We start from the raw sequence: 27,613 nt of genomic DNA, 5'->3' as shown, positions 1-27,613 counted from the left end.
CGACTGACAAAATATATGTTGATTACAGGTAAATCACAGAAAAGAAGGTTTGGACCTCATACTTTTAATACAGTTGGAAAAAACCTGATTGCAACACACTGAAATGTAACTGTGTGCAGAACAAACACCATCAGAAATGCAGTCCTTTTGCATTTTGGGAAATCCAGGTTCCCAGGAGCATGGCTGTTCATAAGCAAACTGCTTTTGACTGAAATAGAGAGCAAACAGCTGGATGATTAAGAGAAGTTTTGAGTGGATTGTGCAGATATTTTCAAGACCCCTTAGGACAAGTCTGGTTATTAGACAAGTGACATTTTGGTGGCTGGAAGGCATGTAAGGGATGTGTCTGATATGGGATGGCTGGAAATTTTGCTTGTAGTTTAGAGGAGGATTGTGGAGAAAAATCCCATAATACTAGAGGAGGCAGGAGAAGAGGGAAGCTCTACATTTTCTCCTTCTCTTTCTACCATGTCTGGTTAGTGGATTCTAGTCAATCCTCTGTACATTTCCTTATGAAAAGAAGGTTAAGGAGAACTTCAATTTTTTTTTTTTTTTCATTTTGAGTTAATTTTGGTTAAAAACTCAATCACTCATTCAGGACAGGCACGGTGGCTCACATCTGCAATCCTAGCACTTCTGGAGGCCGAATAGGGCAGATTACATGAGGCCAGGAGTTCAAGACCAGCCTGGCCGACATGGTGAAACTCTGTCTCTACTAAAAATACAAAAATTAGCCAGGTGTGGTGGTGCATGCCTGTAGTTCCAGCTACTCGGGAGGCTGAGGCCAGAGAGTTGCTTAAATCTGAGAGGTGGAGGTTGCAGTGAGCCGAGATTGCACCACTGCACTCCAGCCTGGGCAACAGCGAGACTGTGTCTCAAACAAAAACAAAAACCAACTCAGTCACTCATTTGGATGTTTTGGCCACTTGAAATGGAAAATGTTAAGTCTGAGTGAAATTTGATTGGATAGTTTAGTTTAGTTGATTGGATATAGTTAGGATCTTTAAGCCGAGAAATCAGAGAATTCAGAAATATATGTGTAATGGTTGTTTGTGTGGTCTGAGCTCTTTGGCAAAGAGGAACGAGGAGGAAAGGAATCATTCAAAATTCTTAAGGCTCCAGGAGGAAAGAAGTGCTGTTAGGTCAGAGTCTTAATGACCTACCCTAGGTCTCTCACTCATCCTTTACTGGAGTCTGGAGGAAAGGTCTTCCTCCCAGGAGAATTCAGTGTTTAAAAGCTTGAGCACAATTTCTGTAACTGTAAAGAAGTGGTTCTAATAGTAGTACACAATAGCTCTTATTGTTATTATTTTGTTTTAGATATTGACTTCTGTCCCTCCTGCCCTAGCCATTGTTTGTCCTCCTTTGAAGCTTTACAGTTGTATCCTACCCTGCCCCATATAGCTGTGGTTAGCTCCATGAGTATTAGAACTGATCAAGTGTACAGATGCCTGAAAATGTGTCCATGAGAGGTTGTCTTTGAACTGTGTGCGTGTCAGCTTGGGCTATATATCTAAGGCACTAGGAACAGTGATGGCTAGGCATGTTGAAGGGGATCTGTGTGTAGGGTGCTTTGGTAACTCTACCTGTATGTTGAAAGGAAAAGCCACCTTTTAGTGGAGAGAGATGAAGCTCACCAGGGCAACCCCACAGAGCCCCTAGATTATAGATTCCCCCAGTACATTCTCTGAGACAGAGGCTTGGAGAGATGAGGCAAGCATGGTGGATAATGCTATTAATTGTTCTTTAGGGGAAACAGGCCATTTATTCTGTTATTGTTTATACCCTGAACTTGGTCCAGGTTCCTAGCCGAAATTTCACACTTTACGGCTACTGTCAAAGGTGTACATGCAGAGTAGGGACATTGGTGAGAGGGGAACTAACTCTGCATATAAGGTAGGTGTTGTAAGAATTCAGGATGAAGGGGACTGTAAGAATCCTCCTGGGGGTCTGAGGAAGGAAGAAATGAGAGCGACCTCCCCCATCTGCTGGGATGGGTATGTTCATTTTCATGTCCTGCTCTTGGTAAGCTAACAAAGTAGGCATTCAGGAACTGGGGATCCCTAGATACCCAGGGGGTGACTGCACACATTGTTCCCTACTTTTTCTGCTTCTGTAGTGTCCTCACGTTCTCCCCCTGGTTCCCTGGTCTGGAACCAGTTCCCAAAGATGTACTCAGAACCCACGTTTATGTCCACTTCTTCATTTCAGCCCTCTGCTCAAAGGCTGCGTGCTATAATGCAGGCACATGGGTGGGTGCATACACATACATACACACATGTCCACAGCCCCAGCCCTGGGAATAAGGGTTGAACCTTCTTACTGGGATGGGGAGGAAAAGGGCTTCCCATCCGGATGTGGTTTTCAGTCTTTTAACAGGCTTGTGACTTTAATCATTTACTATAAAGGGTTTTACAATTAGTTTATTCAGAATGATGTGTGTTGCCTCTTTCTGGAGTGGCATTTGGGATTGCTTGGGGCTCGTCAACTTTCCATTAGGGACTCTGAGGAAGAGAAAATGAGGGGAGACAGGAACTGAAATGGGAGCTGTTGGGTGGAGTAAACTTGTTGAGGATGTCTATTCAAAGTTAGAAATATTTATTCTACTTCCTCCTTAAGGTCTCTAAGTTGCTTGGGAGGAGAACTCCAACTGTAATAGAGACCAGTTGCTTTGGCAGGATTTGGAGATTAAGTTCTAAATTAAAGGGCAGGCCAGGCACAGTGGCTCACGCCTGTAATCCCAGCACTTTGGGAGGTTGAAGTGGGTGGATCACCTGAGATCAGGAGTTTGAGACCAGCCTGACCAACACGGTGAAACCCCGTCTCTACTAAAAATACAAAAATTAGCTGGGCATGGTGGCGGGCACCTGTAATCCCAGCTACTTGGGAGGCTGAGGCAGGAGAATCGCTTGAAACCAGGAGGCAGAGGTTGCAGTGATCAGAGATTGCGCCATTGCAGTCCAGCCTGGGTGACGAGTGAAATTCCATCTCAAAAAAAAAAAAAAAAAGTAAATAAATTGAAGGGCAAAGATAATTCTTCACAGAGAGACATGGCTGTTGGTGGCTACAGCCAGTGTATTCCAAACAAGGACTAGATGTGGTAGGATATTGGCTGAGGAAGCAGCTAGATTCAGAAGAATAATCTTGTTAAGGGTCTTCCTACAACTTATTTAAACTTATTTAAAATCTAGCTGACTGAGGTTATCTATAGGGTTTTCTTCCTCTCTGTATTTATTACCATTTGGTTAAGATATGCTGCTGCTGTTGGCTTTTTAGAATAGAGTGGAGTGATTGCTGTCCAGAATGAGCTCTGGGTGTAGGCAGGAGGTGGAACAGAATGATCTAAACAAACCTCTAATATTTCTGTGAAATAATCTTTGTTCCACTCTTCTACTCTTGCCCCTCTTGCTGGCCATCTTGAATGAGTAGTTTCTTTTAAACTTCTAACTAAAAGAGGAATGCTGTCTGTCTAGGCCCAAACTCCTTTGCTCTCTTCTCTTAAAAGCCTACAGTTAGCAACTGTAGCCTGGGAGTTGTAGCCTGGGAGCGTGTGTGGGGTCCTTGCCTCAGTCACTGGCTGTTTGAAAAATAACTTAAAAATATATATTTACAATGAAAAGCCATGGGAGAAAACATTTAACAAGATGCTGCAGACTTCTGGGATAGCTTGCATATTGCTGCAAAGATTGGTACCTCTAATGAATTCATTCATGCATGCATGCATGCATTCATCCAGTTACTTTTATCTAGTAAGAGTCTACTATTGCATGATATGCCCTTTGCTAGGTATTAGAAATACAATGAGGAACAAGTGAAAGACCCTGATCTTACAGTGCAGATGGAAGGAAATATAATTTTTTTTGTTTTTGTTTTTTTTGAGATGGAGTCTTGCTCTGTTGCCCAGGCCGGAGTGCTGTGGTGCCATCTTGGCTCACTGCAGCCTCTGCCTCCCGGGTTCAAGCGATTCTCCTGCCTCAGCCTCCCTGAGTAGCTGGGACTACAAGTGTGCGCCAGCACCCCCGGCTAATTTTTATATTTTTAGTGGAGATGGGGGTTTCACCATGTTGGCCAGGTTGGTCTCAAACACCTGACTTCAGGTGATCCACCCACCTCAACCCCAGAAGGTGCTGGGATTACAGGCGTGAGCCACCGTGCCCTGCTGGAAATATAATTTAACAGATATTTCAGATATTTTTTCTTTGGAAACTTTTAGGTTTTTCTCTTTATCCTTGGTATTTTTTTTTTTAATTATTTTTAGGCTGGGCGCAGTGGCTCATGCCTGTAATCCCAGCACTTTGGGAGGCCAAGGCGGGCAGATCACTTGAGGTCAGGAGTTCAGGACCAGCCTGGCCAGCATTTGAAACCCTGTCTCTAATAATAATACAAAAATTAGCCAAGCGTGGTAGTGCATGCCTGTAATCCCAGCAACTCTGGAGGCTGAGGCAGAAGAATCTCTTGAACCTGGGAGGGAGAGGTTGCAGTGAGCCGAGATCGTCCCATTGCACTCCAGCCTGGGCAACAAGAGCGAAACTCCATCTTAAAAAAAGAAATTAATTGTAAAATACGCAAAAAGGTAAAATTTAACATCTTAACCATTTTAAGTATATAGCTTTGTGACATAAACATACCCAGGTGCGGTTGCTCACGCCTGTAATCCCAGCACTTTGGGAGGCCGAGGTGGGTGGATCACCTGAGGTCAGGAGTTTGAGACCAGCCTGGTCAACGTGGTGAAACCCCGTCTCTATTAAAAATACAAAAATTAGTCGGGCGTGGTGGCGCACGCCTGTAATCCTAGCTACTCGGGAGTCTGAGGCAGGAGAATTGCTTGAACCCGGGAGGCGGAGGTTGCAGTGAGCCGAGATTATGCCACTGCACTCCAGCCTGGGTGAAAAGGAGCAAAACTCCATTTCAAACAAAACAAAACATAAAAAACAAAAAACATTCACATTGTTGCGCAACCATCACCTTTATCTATCTCTAGAACTCTTCATCTTGCAAAACTGAAACTCTATAGCCATTAAATAATAATTTACCCATTCCTCCTTCCCTCTGGTCATTTCCAGTAAGTAGTAGTGCTGTGATTCAAAAAATGGCCATTTAAAAACTTGCCAATTTTACTTTTTCTCACATGGTTGTCTTTTTTTTTTTTTTTTTTTGAGACAGTTTTGCTCTGTCGCCTAGGCTGGAGTGCAGTGGCACGATCTCGGCTCACTGCAAGCTCCGCCTCCTGGGTTCATGTCATTATCCTGCCTCAGCCTCTCAAGTAGCTGGGACTACAGGTGCCCGCCACCACGCCCTGCTACTTTTTGTATTTTTAGTAGAGACGGGGTTTCACTGTGTTAGCCAGGATGGTCTCGATCTCCTGACGTCGTGATCTGCCCGCCTTGGCCTCCCAAAGTGCGGTCACCTCTTCATCCTAAAGAAAATGGAAGCCTTTGTGTGTCCCCTTTCCTGCATTAAATACTGATTATTTATTGAGTTTTTATTTAGCATTATTGGGTCTTTTCAGGTGGGGAAGTGAGACATAGAAGTTGAGAGGGCTCCCAAAAGACAGAGGTACAAGGCCAAGTCTCTGCCCTCCAGGATTTTCACTTTAAATCCAGGAAAAACTTAGAGTACAGAGTCCACGAGTCCACGCACTAAAATGGGAGGCACACAAACTCAGGAACGAAAATAGAGGAGGGAGGCTTTAGAGCTAAGCTGGGATTTGGAGGCAAGGCAGAAAAAATAGAGGAATGGGTTAAGAAGAGCCTCGTGGACCAGCCTGGCTAACATTGAAACCCCGTCTCTACTAAAAATACAAAAACTAGCCGGGCATGGTGGTGCGCACCTGTAATCCCAGCTTCTTGGGGAGGCTGAGGCAGGAGAATCGCTTGAACCCGGGAGGTGGAGGTTGCAGTGAGCCGAGATCGTGCCACTGCACTCCAGCCTGGGCAACAGAGACTCTGTCTCAAAAAAAAAAACAAAAAAAAAAACAAACCCCCCCAAAAAAACAGCCTTGTGGATGGACAGGGAGCTGTTTTTGGGCAGACCATTCACCTAGAAGAGGGAGGCATTCAGTGAGGATTCACAGAAATGAGGCTCTCAGTTGGTAGGGCAGCCACTCCTGTTTATTTCTCTTATTGAGCATCTTTGCTTCTGAGCACTGTGAGGTGATAAGGCTCAAAAGATGAGTTCTTTCTACAATTATAGGAGCATTTATTGAGTATCTACTCAGCTTACACTGTTACTTCACCGAATTTCCCAAAGAACTCTGAAGGTATTATCATCTTCATTCTACAGAAGAATCTGAACTAAGGTCACACCTTCAATAAGTAGGAGTGCTGGGATTTTAAACTGAGGCATTTCTATTTCCAAAGTTGAGCTCTCTTAGAAGGTGTGAACTCTGGAGGTTGAGGGAGGAAGGTTGCCTGAGCCCACATATTTCACGTTACAATGAGCTATGATGGTGCCATTGCACTCCAGCCTGGGCGACAGAATGAGGCCCTGTTCCAAAAAAAAAAAAAAACCACGTTGGGAACAGGTGATCCTCCAATACTCAGGTTGAGGTTTTCTTGAGCTTTTTTTGCAGAGGCTGGGGAGTGGGGCGTAAGCTTAGCAGATAAAATTTCTCCATGCTCTGAGCCTCCCCAGGCCTTTCATACCTACCTTGCATTGTATTTTCCTATCACTGTTGAGATTTTCAGATTATCTTGAGTGGTTGAAGAAAATTGATTTTTTTTTTTTTTTTTTTTGGGAGATAGAGTCTTGCTTTGTCACCCAGGCTATAGTGCAGTGGTGCAATCTCGGCTCACTACATACAACCTCTGCCTCCCGGGTTCAAGTGATTCTCCTGCCTTAGCCTCCCGAGTAGATACAGGCATGTGCCACCACACCTGGCAAATTTTTGTACTTTTAGTAGAGAAGGGGTTTGCCATCTTGGCCAGGCTGGTCTCAAACTCCTGACCTCAGGTGATCCGCCCTCCTTTGCCTCCCAAAGTGCTGGAATTACAGGCATGAGCCACCGCGCCCGGCCAGTTGAAGAAAATTGAGATGGATGGGTCCAAATTTTCTCCCCTTGTCTGGGCAACTAAGATGGGAAATGGGAATTCTGTTGGAATGAAATAATACACTGAGAGGAAGCTGAACAAAGGTGGAAGAAAGATCTGAGTGGGGTTAGAACTTAGGTGTCAGCCTCAGCCTGTCCTTTTGCAGATGTGTAAGGTGTGGGATCTGGGGTCACTCTCTCTTTTCCTGGGACTCTGTTTCCTCACCTGAATCCTCCCCATCTCCAGAAACCTCATAAAATAAGCTGGATGAGTGTTTTGAGTTCTAGGAGTCTCCATCCTTTGACGCTTCTGGAAGGTACCAGGGCTGGAGCTTTAGGCTGATCCACCCCCTCTTTTGTTTGAGTTCAACCCACGGGAAAATGGGAGCTTGGGGGGAAGGGCAGGGATTGAGATGCTTCCCTTTCCCTCCTGCTCCTCCCTCCTCCCAGCAGGAAGGGACAAAGAGTTGACCTTTGTTACAGGTCTACAGAATCATAATTCATAGTTCATACATGTTAGTTTTTCTTTCTTTCTTTAGACAGGGTCTCCCTCTGTCGCCTAGGGTGGAGTGCAGTGGCACTATCACAACTCACTGCAGCTTCGACTTTACCGGCTCAAGCAAGAGCGTGAGCCCCCCCAAAGTGTTGGGTTTACAGGCACCAGCCACCGCGCCTGGCTTCCATACATGTTAGTTTCTAAAATATGAGGAACCCAGTTACCTTTTTTTCCTGGCAAGCAGGAACAGGCTGCACAACGTAGTGACATTTGCTGGCCAGTGTCACCTTGACCTCTCTGAGCCCGTTTTCTGATCTGCAGAACGGAAGTAGCAATATTCTGTCTCCCCTGGTTGTTGAGAGGCTCAACTCAGCCTCTTGTGGTGGTTCCAGGTTCATAGTGTGGGCAAAAAGAAGTACTTTGTGAACTCTAAAGCACTATGCAAAGGTGAGTTATTAACAAGATCATTAATTGATGACACCCCAAAAGGGCTGAAAGGTCATTCTCACCCCCAAACAAATGTCCTACTCTGCATGGGGGCGAGTATGACTTCTATTGTGACTTTGCTATGGAGCTTTCCAGAAGGCCTTGGGGACTAGCCCGGGAGGAGAGGCTTCTTTCTCTGCGGGTTCCAAAGGCTCCTAGTTCCGTGCCCCCACCCTGCTCCCAGGCCTTAGTTCCTGGCCTCACAGTGGGAGGCCTCCCGCCCTGTCCCGCCTCCTCCCGCGGCCCAGCCAAGGTCTCTAAGGAATGCCGCCTCCCGGGCCATTTTCTCCCCTCCAGCTTCCGCGGCCCCACTTCCAGCCTCTCCCCGGCTCCCCGGTTCCCTACCCCCAACCGGTTGCCACTTAAATGCTTGCAGGCCTGGTGCAGGCGGGAAGCCCCCTTCCCCCACAGGACCACCTCAGTCACAGCCCTGACCACAGGGAGGTCGGGTCTGGATTTACTAAAGGACCCCAGAGCGGGAGACTGCCCCTCGCCGGCTGCCTGGCTTCGCCACGGGGTCGGGTTTCGACCGGCCGGTGGCTCTGGAGAGAGACAAAGGGCAAAGTCCTGGGCCCCACCCCCACCCCGCAGCCCCTGCCGCGGGTCCCCTCCCCCTCGGGGCCCAGGGCGGGTAGCCAAGGGCCGCGGGTCCCCGCCGGACAGGTTTGGAGCGAGTCGGGGCGCCCAAGGGGGCTTTGGCGGTAGAACATTCGAGACCGTGCGGAGCCCTGTAGCGGAGGGGCTGGGGGGCTGCTCTGTCCCCCTCCTTGCGCGCTGCCGCCTCAGCCCACCCAGAGGCCGGGGTGGGAGGGCGAGTGCTCAGCTTCCCGGGTTAGGTGAGAGGGGCTGGGGAGGGGGCGACCGTGGGCACAGGCGGGGACAGCCCGCCCCTCAGCTGCGCCGTCTCAGTTCTCAATTGCCCGTTCACGAGGGCGCCCCTCCCCCGCCTCAGCTGCCGCCGCCCTTCCCAGGCACCGCACTATCCCCGTTAGTGGTTCTTCCCGCAGTCCCCGTCCCCCTCAGTCTCCGCCTCAGTCTCCCCCTCAGTCCCCGTCCCCCTCTGTCTCCCCCTCAGTCTCAGCCCCCCAGTCGCCGTCGCCCTCAGTGGCCCGCTCTGCTGCGCTTTCCCCTGCTCCACCGCGAGGGGCCGTGTTCATCGCCTAGGTCCTCTTGGCCGTCCCCTCCTCCTGGCCAAGGATAGGCGAGAACCATCTTGGAAGGCACTCAGTCCTCCCAGACAGGATCTTTGGTGGTAGAACATTCTAGACCATGCGGAGCCCTGGGAAGGAAGACCTCCACATAGAGGGCACTTGAGGGGGAGGAGGGCCACGCAGGGGCCCTTGTCAGGGGAGAGACTGGCTGAGGAAGCGCCCGCCCAGGAAGAAGCCAGCTGCAGCGCCTGTTTCCCACCGCAGGTCATGGTTGGCAGCTAGGGGGAGACGCGGATCCCTGAGGGCCCCTGCGCAGTGCCCGCCACTCATGGACACGCAGACGCTTGCGGGGCTGGTGCCCAGATGTTTGCCCATCCTCACCAGGGGGCACTAAGGACCCCGAGGAGCACGGGGATGTCCGCCGGGTCCTTGTCATGGTGCAGTGGGAAGCTGCCGAAGACCGATTGCTTTGGAGGCGGGTCTGGTTTCCTCTCCTTGCTCCTGAGAGGGCCACCTCGGCTGTTCCTCTGGAGGACAGAGCCAGACTCTGTCTCTTTTCAAGGTACCTCTCATGACGCCTTCCACTGGGCATCAGCTCCATCCTTGGCCGGGCCTCTGAGACCCCGAGTGCCCGAGCGTGCGCTCTGTCGCCCAGGCTGGAGTGCAGTAGCGTGATCTCGGCTCAATGCAACCTCAGCCTCCCGAGTAGCTGGGATTACAGGCGCGTGCCACAACGCCCGGCTAATTTTTGTATTTTTAGTAGAGACGGGGTTTCACCATGTTGGCCAGGCTGGTCTCGAACTCCTGACTTCAGGTGATCCTCCCACTTCTGCTTCCCAAAGTGCTGGGATTATAGGCGTGAGCCACTTCGCCCGGCCGTGATCGTATGGCTTTTAAGCTTTCTGGAGAAAGGCTGGCATCTCCACCGGGGGCGAAAGCTAAACCAGCATCTCCAGAGAGGCGGGCCAGAGATGGTCTTCCTGCCCCCCACCTTTCCCTTGGTCGGAGCTTAGTAGCCTTCCTGACTCTCGGGGGAAGATTCCGAAACTCTTCCCTTCCCACTACCAGTCTGAGAAGGATCGTGAGCAGTGTCCCTGAGGGGGACCTCCCCATCTCAGCTTGCAGGAGGGAGGCTCAGTTGCACAGCTCCCGTTGGGTCACCTCTTTTCCATTTGTCCCCATACTGTAGGTTTGTCCTGATGGTTTCTTCTCCACATCCTCAGTCCACCCCAGGGACCCCCCATTCTCTGTGCTTCCACATGACCACTTCTCTCCCCTTTGGGAGCCACTCAAGGTGGGGGAGAGAGTGGCAGTTGGACCAGGCTGATGTGGAATTCGTCTGGAAAGAGCTGGGCTGTCCCAGAGCTTCTGTTTTGGCCTCCTTGGGGGCTGCTCAGATGGGCTTTCTTGTCAAACTATTTCCGAGATAGGCGAATTGAGCAAAGTATTCATGCTGAGGTTGGCTTGACCCCACCACCACTTAGCACCTTCCACAAGTTGCTTCCTTCCTCCCCCAGAGCAAGATGACATTTTGCATGGTAGGAATTTTTGGTGAGCACCCTTTCACCCCGCTAACAAATCTCCCTGACAGCCATCCAGCCGTATTATAGGGCACTTAGCTCTTCTGCAAGTGAAATCCCGTGCCCAAATTAGAGCCGCATGCAGTAAAAGCCAGTTGGCACGCACTTAACCATACAGAATATGGGCACTTTTCCTGCTCCTGACGTCGGGGCTGTTCAGGCTTCTGCTGTATTAACACTTGTCTTCAGAAAGAAAGCAGTGGAGTTTGGTGCTGTGAGCACAAGCAGCCTACTAGTCCTGCCTCCAAGTTGGCAAGTCTGTTTCCTTCTCTGAGCCTCAGTTTCTCCATCTGTGAAGTGAGGGTGACTGTTCAGCATCCTCTCAGGCTTCAGAGGCTTACCCCTTTCCTTTCTGCCTCAACGTATGAGTCTGATGTTTTTCAACTGGAACTTCTTGGTGACAGATTAAGGTGTGTGGATTGTGTGTGCGTGCGTGTGTGTGTGTGTGTGGTCATATAAGCTGAGTGATTCCCTTCTCTCCCCAAACATGGGTAGAAGAGCCTCCAGAGGAGTGGGAAGAAGGGTTCAGCCCAGAGTAGCTCTTGGTGACCTGCTTTTCCTTCCTACTTTTCCCCAACAAGTAGTATAGGAAGGAGGCAATGCATGTATGCCACATACATTAAAAGACCTTGCTCACAGGGCGACAGTTGCATTCCAGTGGTGTCCTCGCTTTCCAGTCCCCTCACACTCTGGCTTTCTTCGTGGTGGTGGCATCTGCTCTGCCCAGTCCCACATCTCCCAGTAGGTCAATGTTTTCTGGCCCCTACCCCTGCCAGCCTGCCACTCGACAGCCGGCCCGCCCGCCTGTCCTCCCGCCCGCCCGCCTGTCCTCCTGCCTGTCTGGCTGCCCTGCCTCTGGATCAGCCTGGCACAGAGCCCAGGGCTTTCGGCCAGTTCCTCCTCCCCTCCCCGCCCCCGCCCCCTTTCTCAGCTACTGCCATCCTGAAGCGTGCCAGGTCCGCCCCCTTCAGAAGTTTTCTTGGACAATTTTTTTTTTTCACCGCCTCTCCACCCTGTAGGGATAAGGAGGCGGGGTGGGGAGGAAGGACTGAGTCAGTGGTGATTTTCTGGAAAAGGCAGAGATTGGCACCTTAGGGCAACTTCCAGATGGGAGCGACAACTGGAAGAGGGGCCAGCTTTGGGAGGGAGCTTCTACTCTGGTGTCAGCCGCATGGAACCCTCTTGTTGAAGAGTCAGCAGAATCACCTACTTCTGAAGGGGTCCAGTGAGCAGCCCTCCCTCACTCCTTGGTTAGCTTTGTCCTCTTATCCCAAACCAAACCAAACCAAATCAAATCAAACCAGGTCCCCTGCTGGACTGTAAACCCCGTGAAAGCAAGGACCATGCCTATGTGCTGGGTACTGTAGCACAGTGCCCAGCACTGTCCAATAGAAATGCAATGTGAGCCATACATGTAAGTTTCTATTTTCTACGAGTCATATTAAAGAAACAGGTGAAATTAATTTTAAAGATAGTTAACCCAATATATAAAAAGTTATTTTAACATGCAATCAATATAAATAATTATTAAAGAGATATTTAATCACTTTTTGGAGGGTACTTAAGTTTTAGAAATCTAGTATTCTAAACTAGATTAAAATTATTTTATATTTATTTATTTATTTATTATTTTTCAAGTCAGAGTCTCACTCTATTGCTCAGGCTGGAGTGCAGTGGCATGATATCAACTTACCACAACCTCAGCCTCCTGGGTTCAAGCAATTCTTGAGCCTCAGCCTCCCGAGTAGCTGGGATTACAGGCGCCTACCACCACACCCGGCTAATGTTTTGTATTTTTAGTAGAGATGAGGTTTCACCATGTTGGTCAGGCTGGTCTTGAGTTCCTGACCTCAGGTGATCCACCTGCCTCGGCCTCCCAAAGTGCCTCAACCTTCCCAGTAGCTGGGATTACAGGCATGTGCCACCACGCCTGGCTAATTTTTATATTTTTAGCAGAGACAGGGTTTCACCATGTTGGCCAGGCTAGTCTTGAATTCCTGACCTCAGGTGATCCACCCGCCTCGACCTCCCAAAGTGCTGGGATTACAGGTGTGAGCCACCACACCTGGCCTAACACTTAAAGTTACAAAATTAAAAATTCAGTTGCTCAGTTGGACTGGCCACACTGCAAGAGCCTCAGTAGAGCAGCCACATGTAATTAGTGGCTCTTGTAGTGGACAGAGAAGGCCCAGTGTGTAGTAGCTGTCAAGATAACAACAACAACAAAGAATGGCTCCGAGCAGCTGCACTCTTACCAGAAACCACCAGCTTCTTGACTTCTGATTAGAAATCTGGTACCTGTTAGGTGATGTGAGCATGGTGTGTGTGTTTTTGCAGGTTTGAAACATGTTTGTTGCTCACTCTTTTCCAGCATCCTGGGAACTCCAAACTAGCTCCCAGTCTAGCTTTGTTTTCTAATTGCCTCAGGCTGATTCCTTCTCTACTTGTTGAGATGCCTGCAGCCATGACTGAAGACTTGGATATCTTTGGGATGAAGTTAAATGTGTTAGGTGGGGATGGGGGTTAGGTAGTGTACCTTTTACTTTGGGGTTATGGATGGATTCGAAAGTCTTCATTAACCCCTGAAATCTTGAAATGGTGTGCAAAGTGCATTTTTCTGGTGGAATGTTCTTGCCTTTTATCCTAATAGGAACTGTCTCAAAAAAAAAAAAAAAAAAAGAACCAGTTATTCAGACTATTAGGGCACAGAAAATCCCTCTAATTAAGAAGGTGTTTCCTGATAGGTAGACAGGGTTGATCCCTGTCTGGGGACACAGGACCCTCTAAGATGGACTAACCCTACTCCTAGTTTCCCAGATGTGAGAAACTGAGGTCTAGAGTTGAAGGCTTGACTTGTCCAAGACCACACATGGAGCCGGAAGCTTGGCCTGGAGGAGGGGTGGAGGTGAAGGTTCTAATCTGAAGATCCCCGTTTAATCCTACTTCTTTGCTGGAGATGAAAGTCCAGGCTTGACTCATGACAGGGGCCCTAGGGGAATTGGGGCCCCAAACTTGACAAGATTCCAAAACCTGCTCCCACCTTGCCCTCCTCCCTTCCTTCAACTGGCTTGCCCCACCCCAGTTTAAAGGCACTCCTCCCTCTAGGGAGGGGTGACGGAGGCCATAAACATGTTTGAAAATGGCATCCTCGCTTCTGGGTATGGGGGCTGAAAGAAGGAGCAAGTTTGCAGAGGATTAGAGAAATCCCAGTCCCAGGGGTAGTTTTCAGCCTCCCATTCACACTGTGCACAGTGCTTTCCTGGGAGGCCTCTTTCTGAGACCATCTCATCTGGTGCATTTGCTCCTTCCTCCCTTGGAGCCCAAGCCCTTGTCTCCTTCCAGCCCCCGTAAGCTCCTCAAGGTTCTAGATTCTTTCGAATAGAACACCAATAGGAAAATTTCATTGCTTCATACTAGTTTCTATTAATTTTGAACTGCTAATAACTTCAGAACTGGGTGAGCTGGAATTACGTCTTTTTTGTTTTTACCTTTTTATTATGGAAAGAAATATAAACATAAAAGTAGAAAGGATAATGTAATAACCCCTCCGTGTACCATCCATCACTTAGCTTTAAAATTACCATGCATATGTAGTCTGTTTTCATTATCCTCTGCACTCTGATTATTTTGAAGCAAATCTTAGACATGTCATTTTATTTGTAACTATTTCAGTATGTATTTCTAAAATATAAGAATTACAATATGACTTTAAAAGATTGACAACAGGAGTGAGCCATTGTGCCTGGCTCCTAACTTACACTTTATTTATTTAGTTTGAGACAGGATCTCACTCTCTCACCCAGGCTGGAGTGCAATGGTGCCATCTTGGCTCACTGCAACCTCTGCTTCCCAGACCCAGGTGATCCTCCCATCTCAGCCTCCCGAGTAGCTGGGACCACAGGTGCACGCCTGGCTAATTTTTATATATATATATTTTTATATACACACACACACAGACATATATACACACATACATATACATACACATACATATACACACACATATATATATGTATATGTATTTTTTTGGGGGGATGGGGTGGGGTGGGGGACAGAGTCATGCTATGTCGCCCAGGCTGGAGTGCAATGGTGCGATCTCACTGCAACCTCCCTGCCTCTCGGGTTCAAGCGATTCTCCTGCTTCAAAGTAGCTGGGATTATAGGTGTGCGCCACTACGCCCGGCTAATTTTTGTATTTTTAGTAGAGACAAGGTTTCATCATGTTGGCCAGGCTGGTCTTGAATTCCTGACCCCATGACCCACCCACCTGAGTCTCCCAGGGTGCTGGGATTACAGGTGTGCGCCACCGCACCTGGTCCTAACTTCTACTTTAAAGGAAGAGAATTAACATGCCAGGCTCTGAGATTCATTATCTCATATAATTCTCCCTACCCACTAAGGTGATATCAACGGATGTTTTACAGACTAGGGTACTGAGATGGGGAGGTGTTGAGTATCTTGTCTAAGTCACACAGCCACTCAGAACCACAGCCAGAATTTGAACCCAAAGCCTGTTTGAATCCAGACTCTTCGCACTGTCCCTATGCTGCCTTTCTAATGACATAAAGGGGACGAAAAGCATTTGCCAAAGTAAACTCACTTTAGGCTGGAGGACAAAATAAAAAACACTTAAGAGTTCACACGATCCAGTGAACAGTGGGTCTGTGCCGTGGAATTGCACTCCGATAAATCAAAACATCCCACCTATAATTCTTTAAGCTATTAACTTCTTCTTCCAGCTGACTATTTCCATAGTTAGTTGAAAAGTGATTATTTGGCATATTGAACATTGACTAGGTATTTGATGACATCAAGAAATTATTGTCATCCGGGTGTGGTGGCTCACATCTGTACAGCACTTTGGGAGCTGAGGTGGGAGGATCGCTTGAGGACAGACAGGAGTGTGAGACCAGCCTGGAAAACATAGTGAGGCCCTGTCTCTACAAATTAAAAAAAAAAAAACAAAAAAAACTGGGGCCAGGCGTGATGGCGCATGTGCCTGTGGTCCCAGCTGCTCAGGGGGCTGAGGTGGGAGGATCCCTTGAGCCTGGGAAGTCGAGGCTGCAGTGAGCCAAGATCCCACCACTGCACTCCAGCCTGGAAGGAAAAAAAAAGCAGGCTCTTCCCTAATTGAGAACTGTTTTCTTTTCTCTTTGGTGTAAGTCAGTGACACTTCTCTGAACTCTTGAGGTATGAAGGATGAGAACTCTCAGCCCAGGGAGAGTTCCCAACCTCATCTCCCTCCCAGGGGCCCTGCTCCCTGTGCTTCCTGAATCTCTTACTTCCTATATAGCTTCTTAAGCTGTTGCAAGGATGCTCTTTCCCTCTGTTTTCTCCTGAATCACCCCTGGGCTTCCGGAGGATGGTCACTCAGTCTTTGTGGCTCTTATGCCTCCTCCTTGGCCCAGCAGCATTTGAAAGGTGAGTCCTCAATAGCTGCTATGTATCTGGCAAGCTGCCGCCCCCGCCCCCACATGCCCCACCCCTGGCCCAGGACCTGGTAACTGCTCTGTAGATCAAGGAAGGCAGAGGGCACCAGAAGCCACAGCATGTTGGCACCCAGAAAAATAGGCTGGTGCAACTGTTGCCTTTATTGCCGGGGGCTGGTTTCTTCATTCTTTGAATCCACAGGTTTATCAGCTATAGGAGGGTGGCGGGGAGGGACTAATGAACTCAGAGTTCACCTTCCTTTTCTGAACAATGGCTGTTCATCGGTTTAGGCAATCCAGGCATATAGAAGGTGTCCAGGAGATACTGCCCATAGGGCAAAGGCACTTGTCAGCTCTGGTAGAAGCTGGTCTACTGAAGTACTGGAGTGGGTCCCTGGTCCCTGGACCCTTTAACTGGGGAGATGGGGGTGGGGCTCTAGGCAGTGGTATTTTTCACTATTTTCCCCACCAGTGCAGAAGTAAAATCTTAATAACTATTACTATTGTCAGCCCTACCCGCCTGCCTCTTTCCATGCTAGTCTGGATACTCCAGTTCCCTGGGACTGGGGACTTGGACATGGTTTGAGTGCTTACTACATGGCAGGCAGCTTGTCTTATAAAAGCCTTATTCAAGTTTCATAGGAGGTAACTAAGGTTCAGAGTGAAGAAGTAACCAGTTAGGGTGCTCTTAGCTTCCATCTGGATCCCCCAAGTTCCCAACACACTGCCGCAGCTCAGCCTACACCAGGCCTTCTCTAAGTGTTTGTGGAATGAATGAGACTGGGACCAAGGGAAGGGAATACAGGTTACAGTTATCAGAAATGCCCCATGTGCTTTGAGGCCTGAAAGAAATTAGGTAGCACCGCACTTAATAGAAACCGGGCCAAGGGCTTAAAAGACAAAGGTTCTTCACGGCCTCTGTGCCTCCCTGCCCCCACCCCGCCCCCCGCCGTTGTGTTTTAATCAGGGCTGGGGGCTTTGTTGAAAGGAGGCGGCCTGGAGGGGCTTGAAGTGGGTTCCCAGGGTGGGGTGTGTACCCTGGAGGGCTGGGTGAGTCCCTGCTGGTTGGGGGCAGGGGAGGGCTGCCAGGATGTCTTTTCTTTCATTGGTTGGGTGGCCCTGCCCTCCTCCCCCTCCCTCTCCTGGAACATTCCAGACATTCCAGACGATCTGCCTGCCATTGCTTTCAGGATATGGATTAACATCCCAGCAGAGATTTGATTTCACCACTGCCACCCTTCTCCCTCCCCCCATCCCCTCCACGAAAGAAAGCCTCTAAAACTGGGAGTTTGAAGTGTGAGGGAATTTTGACCTTTGACCTTAGATTGTACTAAGGGACCATCTTGAAAGAGCATACTTCAAACTGGGCTCCTAAACTGGGGTTCCCTTAGGCCCTTAACTGGTTTGAACTCCCAGGTAAGCCACCCCCACCTCTCTGCCCTTCATCCAGACATCCAGAAGTGTTCCCTTGAGGGAGGGCCTGGGCCTGGGCCCCGGCAATACCTGTTATAGGTGTTAAACTAGGTCTGAGTTCTCAGCCTTCCAATGGCATGGCCATTTCTTTTCCTCATTTCTTCCAGCAGTTTTGCTTTCATTGTGAGGGCTTCTACATTTTCAGTCTGTCTAGTTGGTCATCAAATGAGTTGTAGGAAATTCCTCACAAGGGTAGATGTGGGGGTTCCCTCTTGGCCAATGAATTGAATCACAAAAAGGTGGTCTGATGGCATCTGGGGACCTGGAACTGGATTTGTATCTTACTATTTTGTCCTGCTATAATCTGACCTACTTAGGTCAAGTTCATGAACAAACCAAAGAACAGAGCCAGAGACAGAGATTCTCTTCAATGTTTATTTCCTTCTTTCCCCATTATTTCATCCCTGGGAGAGATTTCCTTAACATTTTATGGATGAAGACTCTCCACATTTAGAATTGCGGGCTAGAAAAGATCATAAAGATCTTGCTGTACCCACTGTAAACCTGGAGATACTGAGGTCATATGGGTAAAGTGAGTGAACTGGCTCAGGACAGCCAAGGTCAACGCTTTTACAACTAGAGCTTAGCATCCCCCTTCCCTGTTTTCAAACCCCTTCCCCCAAGCTTGGCAGGGCTGGCACTGTCCCCATTGCATGTCAGGTAGGAATACTGAGGCCCGAAGCTTAAGAGAGGCTTAGTTAGAGAACAGCCAGTCAGGGGCAGGTTAAGGGCTAGAACTAGACTTTCTTACTTTCTAGTTCAGTTTTCCTTTAAGCCACTAGAGTTTTTTTGGACATTGTGCTTGGACTAAGAGTTTATGATCAAGGATAAACAAAGATGTAAATGCAATTGGCCAATGCATCAAGTCAATTTAAAAGTCTTAAACCCAGGGATTAGCGCATTTATTTGGGTGGTGAGCAAGTGATCTGGGAGTCGACCCTGAACCTGAAAGCCTTCCTTAGGGAAAATTGCCTTTTTTTTTTTTTTTTTTTAAACGAGTCTCACTCTGTTGCCCAGGCTGCAGTGCAGTGGTGTGATTTCGGCTCACTGCAACCTCTGCCTCCCTGGTTCAAGCGATCCTCCTGCCTCAGCCTCCTGAGTAGCTGGAATTACAGGCACGTGTCACCACACCCTGCTAATTTTTTTTTTTTTTTTTGTAGAGAGGGGGTTTCACCATGTTGGCCAGGCTGGTCTCCGACTCCTGACCTCAAGTGATTCGCCTGCCTTGGCCTCCCAAAGTGTTGGGATTACAGGCGTGAGCCACCGCGCGTGGCTAAAAATTACATTTTAAAGATGGGAAGAAGAAATTACCCGGGCACAGTGGCATGCGCATGTGGTCCCAGCTATACAGGAAGGGGAGGATCACTTGATCCCAGCAGGTCTAGGCTGCAGTGAGCTGTGTTTATGCCACTGCACTCCAGTTTGGGTGACAGAGCACTTTACAAGATTGTTAATAATAATGATAATAAAGATGGAAAGAAGAAAGTACTGTATAGTTACCGAGAGAGAGGAAGGTAGTGGCATTATGCTGACTTGTATATGTGTTAATCACTCCCACCTTAGTATTCACAGATACATCTATTGTTACGCTTCAAGTACTTAAATTTTCTAGCATCACCTACCACCCTACCACCCTGTGGAAAGGTATTATCTCTGTTTTACATAGGAAGAAACGGCCTCAAAGAGGTTAAACAATCTTGTAAAGGTCAGTACTAGTAAGTGGAGCATAGGTTTAAATCCATATCTGTGCCAAGGACTTAACCACTGCACTATATCTTGCTGTGATTTGTTTGCATATATATCTCACCTAATAAATTGTGAACACGTTCAACCAGGCATTTTGTCTCTTTTGTTTATTTGTGTGTCTCCAGCATCTGGAACAAAGTAGTGTGTGAAGTAGGTATCAATTAAATGGTTGTTAGATTAATTAATAATAATGTCTTGGGCCGGGTGTTGTGGCTCATGCCTGTAATCCCAGCATTTTGGGAGGCCGAGGTGGGCAGATCATCTGAGGTCAGGAGTTCAAGACCAGCCTGACCAATATGGTGAAACCCTGTCTCTACTGAAAACACAGAAATTAGCTGGATGTGGTGGTGCACACCTGTAATCCCAGCTACTAGGGAGGCTGAGGCAGGAGAATCGCTTGAACCCAGGGGGGCAGAGGTTGCAGTGAGCTGAGATCGCGCCATTGCACTCCAGCCTGGGTGGCAGAGCGAGAGACTCTGTCTCAAAAACAAATGAAAAATAAAAAATAATGTCTTATTTAGCTTTGTATTCCTAGTGCCTGGAACATAGTCATAGTAACCTGCTTACTGAATAAAGGAATGAGTGAGAAAGTGGTGGGACAAACACAACAGTTGCGTGTGTGTGTGTGTGTTTTGGGAATGTTAACTGAGTGCTTAGAACACCTGATTCTGCATTCCTAGGTGTGGTAGCATTCATGATAATTTTGGTCTCTAAAGCGAGGTACCTCTACTCCAAGTCTCCATTCCTAAAAGTTTATTCTTAGATTTTAAGACTATGGTGTTGGTGAGCAGAAGGTAGGGAAATAGAAACTGGGGCAAGGATTAGAAACTGCGAGTTCACAGACCCCTAATGTATTCAGAGCTTTCTTTAATTCTGCTCCCTCTTTACTTTCAGGAGCCGGAAAATTCAAATCCGAAATATTCCACCCCAGCTCCGATGGGAAGTAAGTGTTTGGAGGAAACTCTAAATGGAGTGGGATAGTGGAGTCTGGAAAGTACGTCTGGACCAGCTGGAGTTGCCAGAAATGATTGGGAAGGTCTGGGGTCAGGCTAGGGAGGCCTGGGTCTCATCTTTTCTTTCTTTCTTTTTTTTTTTTTTTTCTTTTTGAGTCTCATCCTTTCTTCTTTTTCTTTCTTTCTTTCTTTTTTTTTTTGAGATGGAGTTTTGCTCTTTTTGCCCGGGCTGAGAGTGCAGTGGTGCGATCTCGACTCACTGCAACCTCTTCCTCCCAGGTTCAAGCGATTCTCCTGCCTCAGCCTCCCAAGTAGCTGGGATTACAGGCGTGTACCCCCATGCTTGGCTAATTTTGTATTTTTATTAGAGACAGGGTTTCACCACGTTGATCAGGCTGGTCTCAAACGCCTGACCTCAAGTGAGCCACCACACCTGGCCTCATCTAACCCACAGCCCCATCTTTAGGTTGTCCCTATGGTGAGAGGCATTAGGGAGGTGGATGAGTGTTTCCTAAGCCCTAAACTTGGTAATATGGCAGAAGATAATTTAGGGACCCAGGCAGCCCAGGTCTGCTTCCCAAAAGGCCCTTAAGGCAGAAGTGAAGTACACTCCTGCGAGGATACCCCATCTCAGCATTAGCACCCCAGAAAGGTCACACTGGACAGGTAATAATGCTCAAACACTCCTATGGCTCTGTCTATGCCCCATTGCTTTGGGATGCAGGGTGTCCAGTGGCTGCTTTGCAAGGGTCTTGGGACTCAGAGTTAAGTGTACTTCCCTTCTCCATTCTCCTAGGTACTGGACAGCCTGCTGGCTCAGTATGGTACAGTAGAGAACTGTGAGCAAGGTAAGAGTGGGCCGGGCGTGGGGTGGCGCTCATGGTGGGGGTTGGAGGAGTTCGGTGCATTTGTTCTGCTTCACTTTGTTTCTTTCTTTTTCCTTTTTCTTTCTTTCTTTCCTTCCCTCCCTCCCTCCCTTGCTTCCTTCCTTCCTTCCTTTCTTCGTTCCTTCCTTCTTTCTTTCTTTCTCTCTTTCTTTCTTTCTCTGTCACCAGGCTGGAGTGAAGTGGCGCAATCTTGGCTCACTGCAACCTCCGCCTCCTGGGTTCAAGCGATTCTCCTACCTCAGCCTCCCGAGTAGCTGGGATTATAGGCACGTGCCACCGTACCCAGCTGATTTTTGTATTTTTAGTAGAGACGTGTTTCACCATGTTGGCCAGGATGGTCTTGATCTCCTGACCTTGTGACCCACCCGCCTCAGCCTCCCAAAATGCTGGGATTACAGGCGTGAGCCATCGCGCCCGGCCTCTGCTTCACTTTCTGTGATCAAGTCTACATTGAAAACCAAAAGAAGAAAGGCAGATAGAATGTGTTACACGGAGAAATACATTGGATTGGGGGCGTGGACTCCTGGCCTCGGCTTCGGATCTTGGTTATCTGTGGAACTGGGTTTCTCTTCTGTTTAGCAGGAGGCTTGAACAAAACCACTCCTTCCCAGCATGGAGTCTCCAGGCTCTTAGGGATCAACCAAGGTAGAAATGGCTATCCCAGGATTTTAGAACTAGTCTAAGAACAGAAATCTTGCATTCAATCGGAGTTACTCTGCAGCCATTTTACTTGAAAAGCTTCATGTTTCTTGTTTTTGGCTGGAATAATCAACCGGTTGTCTCTTTTTAGAAGCTCTGATTCGTAGCAATATATGTCTTTAGTCAGTTAAAATAAAAAGCAGAGGATTTATTACTTAATGTAGTTCGATAGGTAAGCAAAATCTTTTGAAGAGTAGGCCCACAGAAGGAAAAATGATAAAGAATTCTAGGTCATAAAAAGTTTGCCAGCTGGGCGCAGTGACTCACACCTGTAATCCCAGCACTTCGGGAGGCCAAGGTGGGCGGATCTCTTGAGCCACGAGAGTTTTGAGACCAGCCTGGGAAACAGTGAGACTCCATGTCTACAAAAAATTAGCTGGGAGTGGTGGTGCATGCCTGCAGTCCCAGTCACTAGGGAGGCTGAGGCAAGAGGATTGCTGGAGCCAAGGAGGCCAAGGCTGCAGTGAGCTGTGATTGTGCCACTGCACTCCAGCCCGGATAAGCAAGACTCCGTATTGTCTCAAAACCAAAACAAAATAAGTTTTGTCCATTTAGTAATGGAAGGTGACTTTGGTTGGACATAAGGCGGTCTTTAGGTAGACAAGATACTGGGTTAGGTTTGGAGATCTTCAAGAAGCAAGTGGATAATCACTTGGTTTGAGATTTAAATATTCCTCTCCAAATTATTTGTGGAAAGGGGCAAGTTATAAATGATTATAAATGATGAAAACCTTCACCCACCCAAGAGTAAACTGCTGAATCTATCAAACACATTCTAACCTGCTCTAATCCTGTGGCTTGCCTTTTATCTTAAATGCCAGGATACAACAGGACTCACTGATAACTACTGCCCAGTACTGTTCACAGTTTAGACTAATGAATACGTTACTCCTGGACAAACAGTAAGATTGAGCAGTGGCTTGGGAGCAAGTGCATGCTGAATTTCACTGAGAGGTGTGTAAGGAATCAACACTAGTTTAAATTTATCCAAGGCTCACTAGGGAGCTGTAACACACCCTGTCTGGAAGGATATCTGCTACCTGGAGAGAACAGTATGGGAAATGTTTGACTTTGTTGGACAGTAGAGAAAGTCCTTGAGTCTGCTCAAAAGTCACTTTGTGAGTGAGGTCCATTCTTTCTACCCATCCCATCCTCTTTCATCTGATTTATTATTATTATTATTTGAGATGCAGTCTTGCTCTGTTACCCAGGCTGGAGTGCAGTGGTGCGATCTCGGCTCGTTGCAACCTCTGCCTCCTGGGTTCAAGCGATTGTCCTGCCTCAGCTCCCGAGTAGCTGGGACTACAGGCATCCACCACCATGCCCAGCTAATTTTTGTACTTTTAGTAGAGATGGAGTTTCACCATATTGGCCAGGCTGGTCTCGAACTCCTGACCAAAATGCTGGGATTACAGGAGTAAGCCACCGCACCTGGCCTCATCTGATTTATATTTCTCCATAGCAGTTATCACTGTCAAATATTCTGTAGAACTTGTTTATTTATTATGCTTATTGTTATCTCTCCGTAAGCTCCACAAAGGCAGAGGTTTTGTTCGTTTTCTACTGTATTTCCAGTCACTGGAAGATTGTTCTTGCAGAAGCTTCCTTACCACTGAGGAGGCAGAGACCTACTGATGAAGGCCAGAGCAGTTAAGAGTGGCCTGGGGCCTAGCGTGATGGCTCATGCCTGTAATCCCTGGACTTTGGGAGGCTGAGATGGGAGGAATAGCTTTAGCCCAGGAGTTAAAGGCTGCAGTGAACTCTGATTACGCCACTGTACTCCAGCCTGGATGACAGATTCTTTGCACTGAAGTTTGTGACCAAGTGCCTTATCTGTCCTCAGTGTTGTGGGGGGCAGAGGCTTAATTTAAGCCAGGGTCCCCCACCCCATGGTTGAGCAAGCCCAGGGGACCCAAATTCACAAGACATTGATATAGGAGAAAGAAGGTTAACTTTATTTATTTATTTTAGAGACAGAGTCTAGCTCTGCCTCCTAGGCTAGAATGCAGTGTGATCATAGCTCACTGCAGCCTCAAACTTCTGGGATCAAGTGATTCTCCTGCTGCCTCAGCATCCCAAGTAGCTGGGACTATTGGTGTTTACTACTGCACCCGGCTGATTTTTTTTTTTTTTTTTTTAATTTTTTGTAGAGACGGGGTCTCCCTATGTTGCCAGGCTGGTCTCAAATTCCTGGCACCACCTTCTGAAGTGATTCTCCCACCTCAGACAGTTAATTTTAATAATTGTAAGTGAGAAATATGTTTCCAGACCGCTTGGGATTCTAATGTCAGTTTGCCAAACCATTTTCCTAGTTAGAGCCAAGAATTTTGGTGGGATCAATGACTAGCATCCTGAGGCTACAATGGCCACATCCAAGACAGGAAATCCTTTACCCTGGAAAACATGCAAATTCTTTTTTTTTTCTTTCTAGACTTCTACAGCCATTCCTGTCAGTCCATTTAGCTGGATTTTTTTTTTTTTTTTTTTTTTTTGAGATAGAGTCTCGCTTTGTCACCCAGTCTGAAGTTCAGTGGTGTAGTCTCTGCTCACTGCAACCTCCGCCTCCTGGGTTGAAGCAGTTCTCCTGTCTCAGCCTCCCAAGTAGCTGGGATTACAGGCATGCACCCCCACACTTGGCTAATTTTTGTATTTTCAGTGGAGACTGGGTTTTGCCATGTGTTGGCCAGGCTGGTCTTGAACTCCTGACCTCAAGTGATCCACCTGCCTCAGCCTCCTGAAGTGCTGGGATTACAGGCGTGAGCCACTGTGCCCGGCCTCTGTTTAGCTGGATTTTAATACACTTTGGTTCTTCTGTCCTTGAGGATACATAGGCCTCTAGAATGGATTTAGGTGTTTCCAAGTGTTGTCAGCCATATCTTTGCAGGCCATTTCTTGGGATGTTTACTTCTATAAATTGCTAATCTCATTCAGCGTGTGTTGATTTTTAACTAGTTTAACTTTTTTTTTTTTTTTTTCTTTTTTGAGACAGAGTCTCGCTCTGTCACCCAGGCTGGAGTGTAGTGGCATGATCTTGGCTTACTGCAACCTCCACGTCCCGGGTTCAAGCAATTCTCCTGCCTCAGCCTCCCAAGTAGCTGGGACTATAGGCGTGTGCCACCACACCCAGCTAATAATTTTTGTAATTTTAGTAGAAATGGGTTTCACCATATTGGCCAGGCTGGTTTCAAACTCCTGACCTTAGGTGATCTACCCGCCTCGGCCTCCCAAAGTGCTGGGGATTACAGGTGTGAGCCACTGCTCCTGGCCAACTAGTTTAACTAAGGGGAATTTAGTGCCAGGATGTATGCGTGTGTGGAGGTGGGTAGTAGTGTTTGCCTTGCTGTATAGCCTTATTGTACAACTGCTGATAGGGCAGCTACACCCATTTGTGTATCCACTTTCTTGGGAACCGGCTGAGGAAATTACAAAAAGGAAGAAGGTAAATTTGAATTTTCTTTCTTTGTTTTTCTGAGACTGGCTCTCACTCTGTCACCCAGGCTGGAGTGCATTGGCTTGTTGCAACCTCCGCCTCCCAGGTTCAAGCGATCCTCCCACCTCAGCCTCCTACCTCAGTCCCAGCTACTCAGCTGGGACTACAAGGGTGCACCACCACGCCAGGCTAATTTTTGTGTTTTTTGTTAGAGATAGGGTTTTGCCATGTTGACCAGGCTGGTCTCCCAAGCTCAAGTGATCTGCCTGCCTCTGCCTCCCAAAGTCCTGGGATTATAGGCGTGAGGTACCATGCTCTGCCTGGTAAATTTGAATTTTCTGGTAGCTCCCTTGAAGGGGAAATTTTTTTTGCCTTTTTATTCAAGTTGGAGTATCTGCCAGGTGTCCTTTTTTTTTTTGAGGCAGAGTCACCCTCTGTTGCCCAGGTTCGGAGTGCAGTGGCATGATCTGGGCTCACTGCAACCTCTGCTTCCTAGGTTCAAGTGATTCAAGCAGTTCTCCTGCCTCAGCCTCCCCAGTAGCTGGGACTACAGGTACGTGCCACTACGCCCAGCTACTTTTTGTATTTTTTGGTAGAGACAGGGTTTCACCGTGTTGGCCAGGCCGGTATCCTGGGCTCAAGTGATCCGCCCGCCTCGCCCTCCCAAGGTGCTAGGATTTGCAGGTGTGATCTACTGTGCCTGGCCTGCCAGATGTCTTCTTGATCTCAAAACGTGGAAAGCTGGAGTTGGGGATTCATTGATTGGGCCTCCAGATTTCCCTGCTCTGATGCTGTCTTCTCTTTTCTCTGCAGTGAACACCGAGAGTGAGACGGCAGTGGTGAATGTCACCTATTCCAACCGGGAGCAGACCAGGCAGTGAGTGGGCTGGAAAGTGGGGCTGGGGGCGGTGTGGGGGTTCTGTGAAGGGTGGTGTGAGCCTGGTCCACTTTTTCCTCAGGGGGTCTGGGCAGGCTGGGGTCCCCATCCAGGGTTCTGATATTAGCCCAAGCCAAACCCAGAATCTTCCATAAAAGGTTTCTTCAGGGGGTCTCCTTCATGTCCATTGTTTCAGGGATCTCAAAGGCTCAGAAACATCAAGATTGATAGCAAAAATACATAGAAGGGAGGGCTCCAAAGCCCTCCCAGAGAAGTGGGAAATCCCTTGCGGAGAAAATGTCCCCCGCTGATAGGTCTCTGGTTGCTCCAGGACCTTAGAGTCCTTTGCTGTGTTCATGGCGCCATCTAGTGATAATGAGGGGGAACTTCCGGGTTCAAAAAAGATTCCTCAACCTTGGGATGCTGGGACATTTTATTGCAGTGATGGTCGTAAACCTAGCTGGTGATAGTTGTGGGGTCCTTTTAGTCCCATCGCACTCACAATTTTAGCTCCTAGCCCTTTGGTTGAGCAATTATACTTCTCACTCGCTGTTACAGACAGACTATACATTTTGCGCATTACTCATTTATATTAATATCCGAGCCTGGTATAGGCTTTTGTCACATTTTGCTTTGGGCTTTCTTGCTTCTTAACTGCCTGCTGCCTTCTCCAATCTAATGTAAAGATTTTACAATACTTTGTAAAATCCTACCTCTTCTTCAAATACCTACCATTTTCTTTTAGATGCCTCCTGGGCTCAGAATTTTCTAGAGGTTCCTACTGCCCCTTGTGGCCACTAGGGTTTGGCTTTAAAGCTCACGTCAACAGTTGTTCATTCTCTCCTGCCTATTGTTGCCGTGTTCTTGTTTTTTGGAGACAAGTCTCACTCTGCCACCCAGGCTGGAGTGCAGTGGCATGATATCTGCTCACTGCAACCTCAACCTCCTGGGCTCAAGCAATCCTCCCACCTCAGCCTCCCAAGTAGGTGGGACTACAGACATGCACCATTATGCCCAGTTCATTTTTGTATTTTTTTGTAGAGACAAGGTTTCACCATGTTGCCCAAGTTGGTCTCGAACTCCTGGGCTCAAGTGATCCGCCTGCCTTGGCCTCCCAAAGTGCTGGGATTACAAGCTTGAGCCACCTCGCTTGCCCTTTGTTACCTCGTTAACATTTCTGGGTTTTTTTTTGTTTTGTTTTTTTTTTTTTTGAGACTGAGTCTTATTCTGTCGTCCAGGAGGCTGGAGTACAGTGGTGCAATCTTGGCTCACTGCAACCTGCGCCTCCTGGGTTCAAGCGATTCTTGTGCCTCAGCCTCCTGAGTAGCTGGGACTGCAGGTGTACACCACCATGCCCAGCTGGCTTTAGTCTTTTAATT

At 48.0% G+C, this 27,613-nt stretch overlaps 1 protein-coding gene across 3 annotated transcripts in view; it reads left to right on the top strand.

The window, feature by feature from the left end:
* Nucleotides 1–27,613, top strand: part of IGF2BP1 (insulin like growth factor 2 mRNA binding protein 1) — a 58,470-nt gene that overhangs the window by 9,082 nt on the left and 21,775 nt on the right. For all 3 annotated transcript variants that reach the window (XM_063655979.1, XM_054459995.2, XM_063655977.1), the window contains 3 exons: nt 20,283–20,331; nt 21,138–21,189; nt 26,171–26,234. In XM_063655979.1, coding sequence (XP_063512049.1) covers nt 20,283–20,331; nt 21,138–21,189; nt 26,171–26,234 — 165 coding nt within the window. The remainder of the gene's footprint in view (nt 1–20,282; nt 20,332–21,137; nt 21,190–26,170; nt 26,235–27,613) is intronic.

Source organism: Pongo pygmaeus, chromosome 19, assembly GCF_028885625.2.
Source record: "Pongo pygmaeus isolate AG05252 chromosome 19, NHGRI_mPonPyg2-v2.0_pri, whole genome shotgun sequence".
Taxonomy (NCBI): Eukaryota; Metazoa; Chordata; class Mammalia; order Primates; family Hominidae; genus Pongo; species Pongo pygmaeus.
This window is presented reverse-complemented; position numbering and strand designations above follow the sequence as displayed.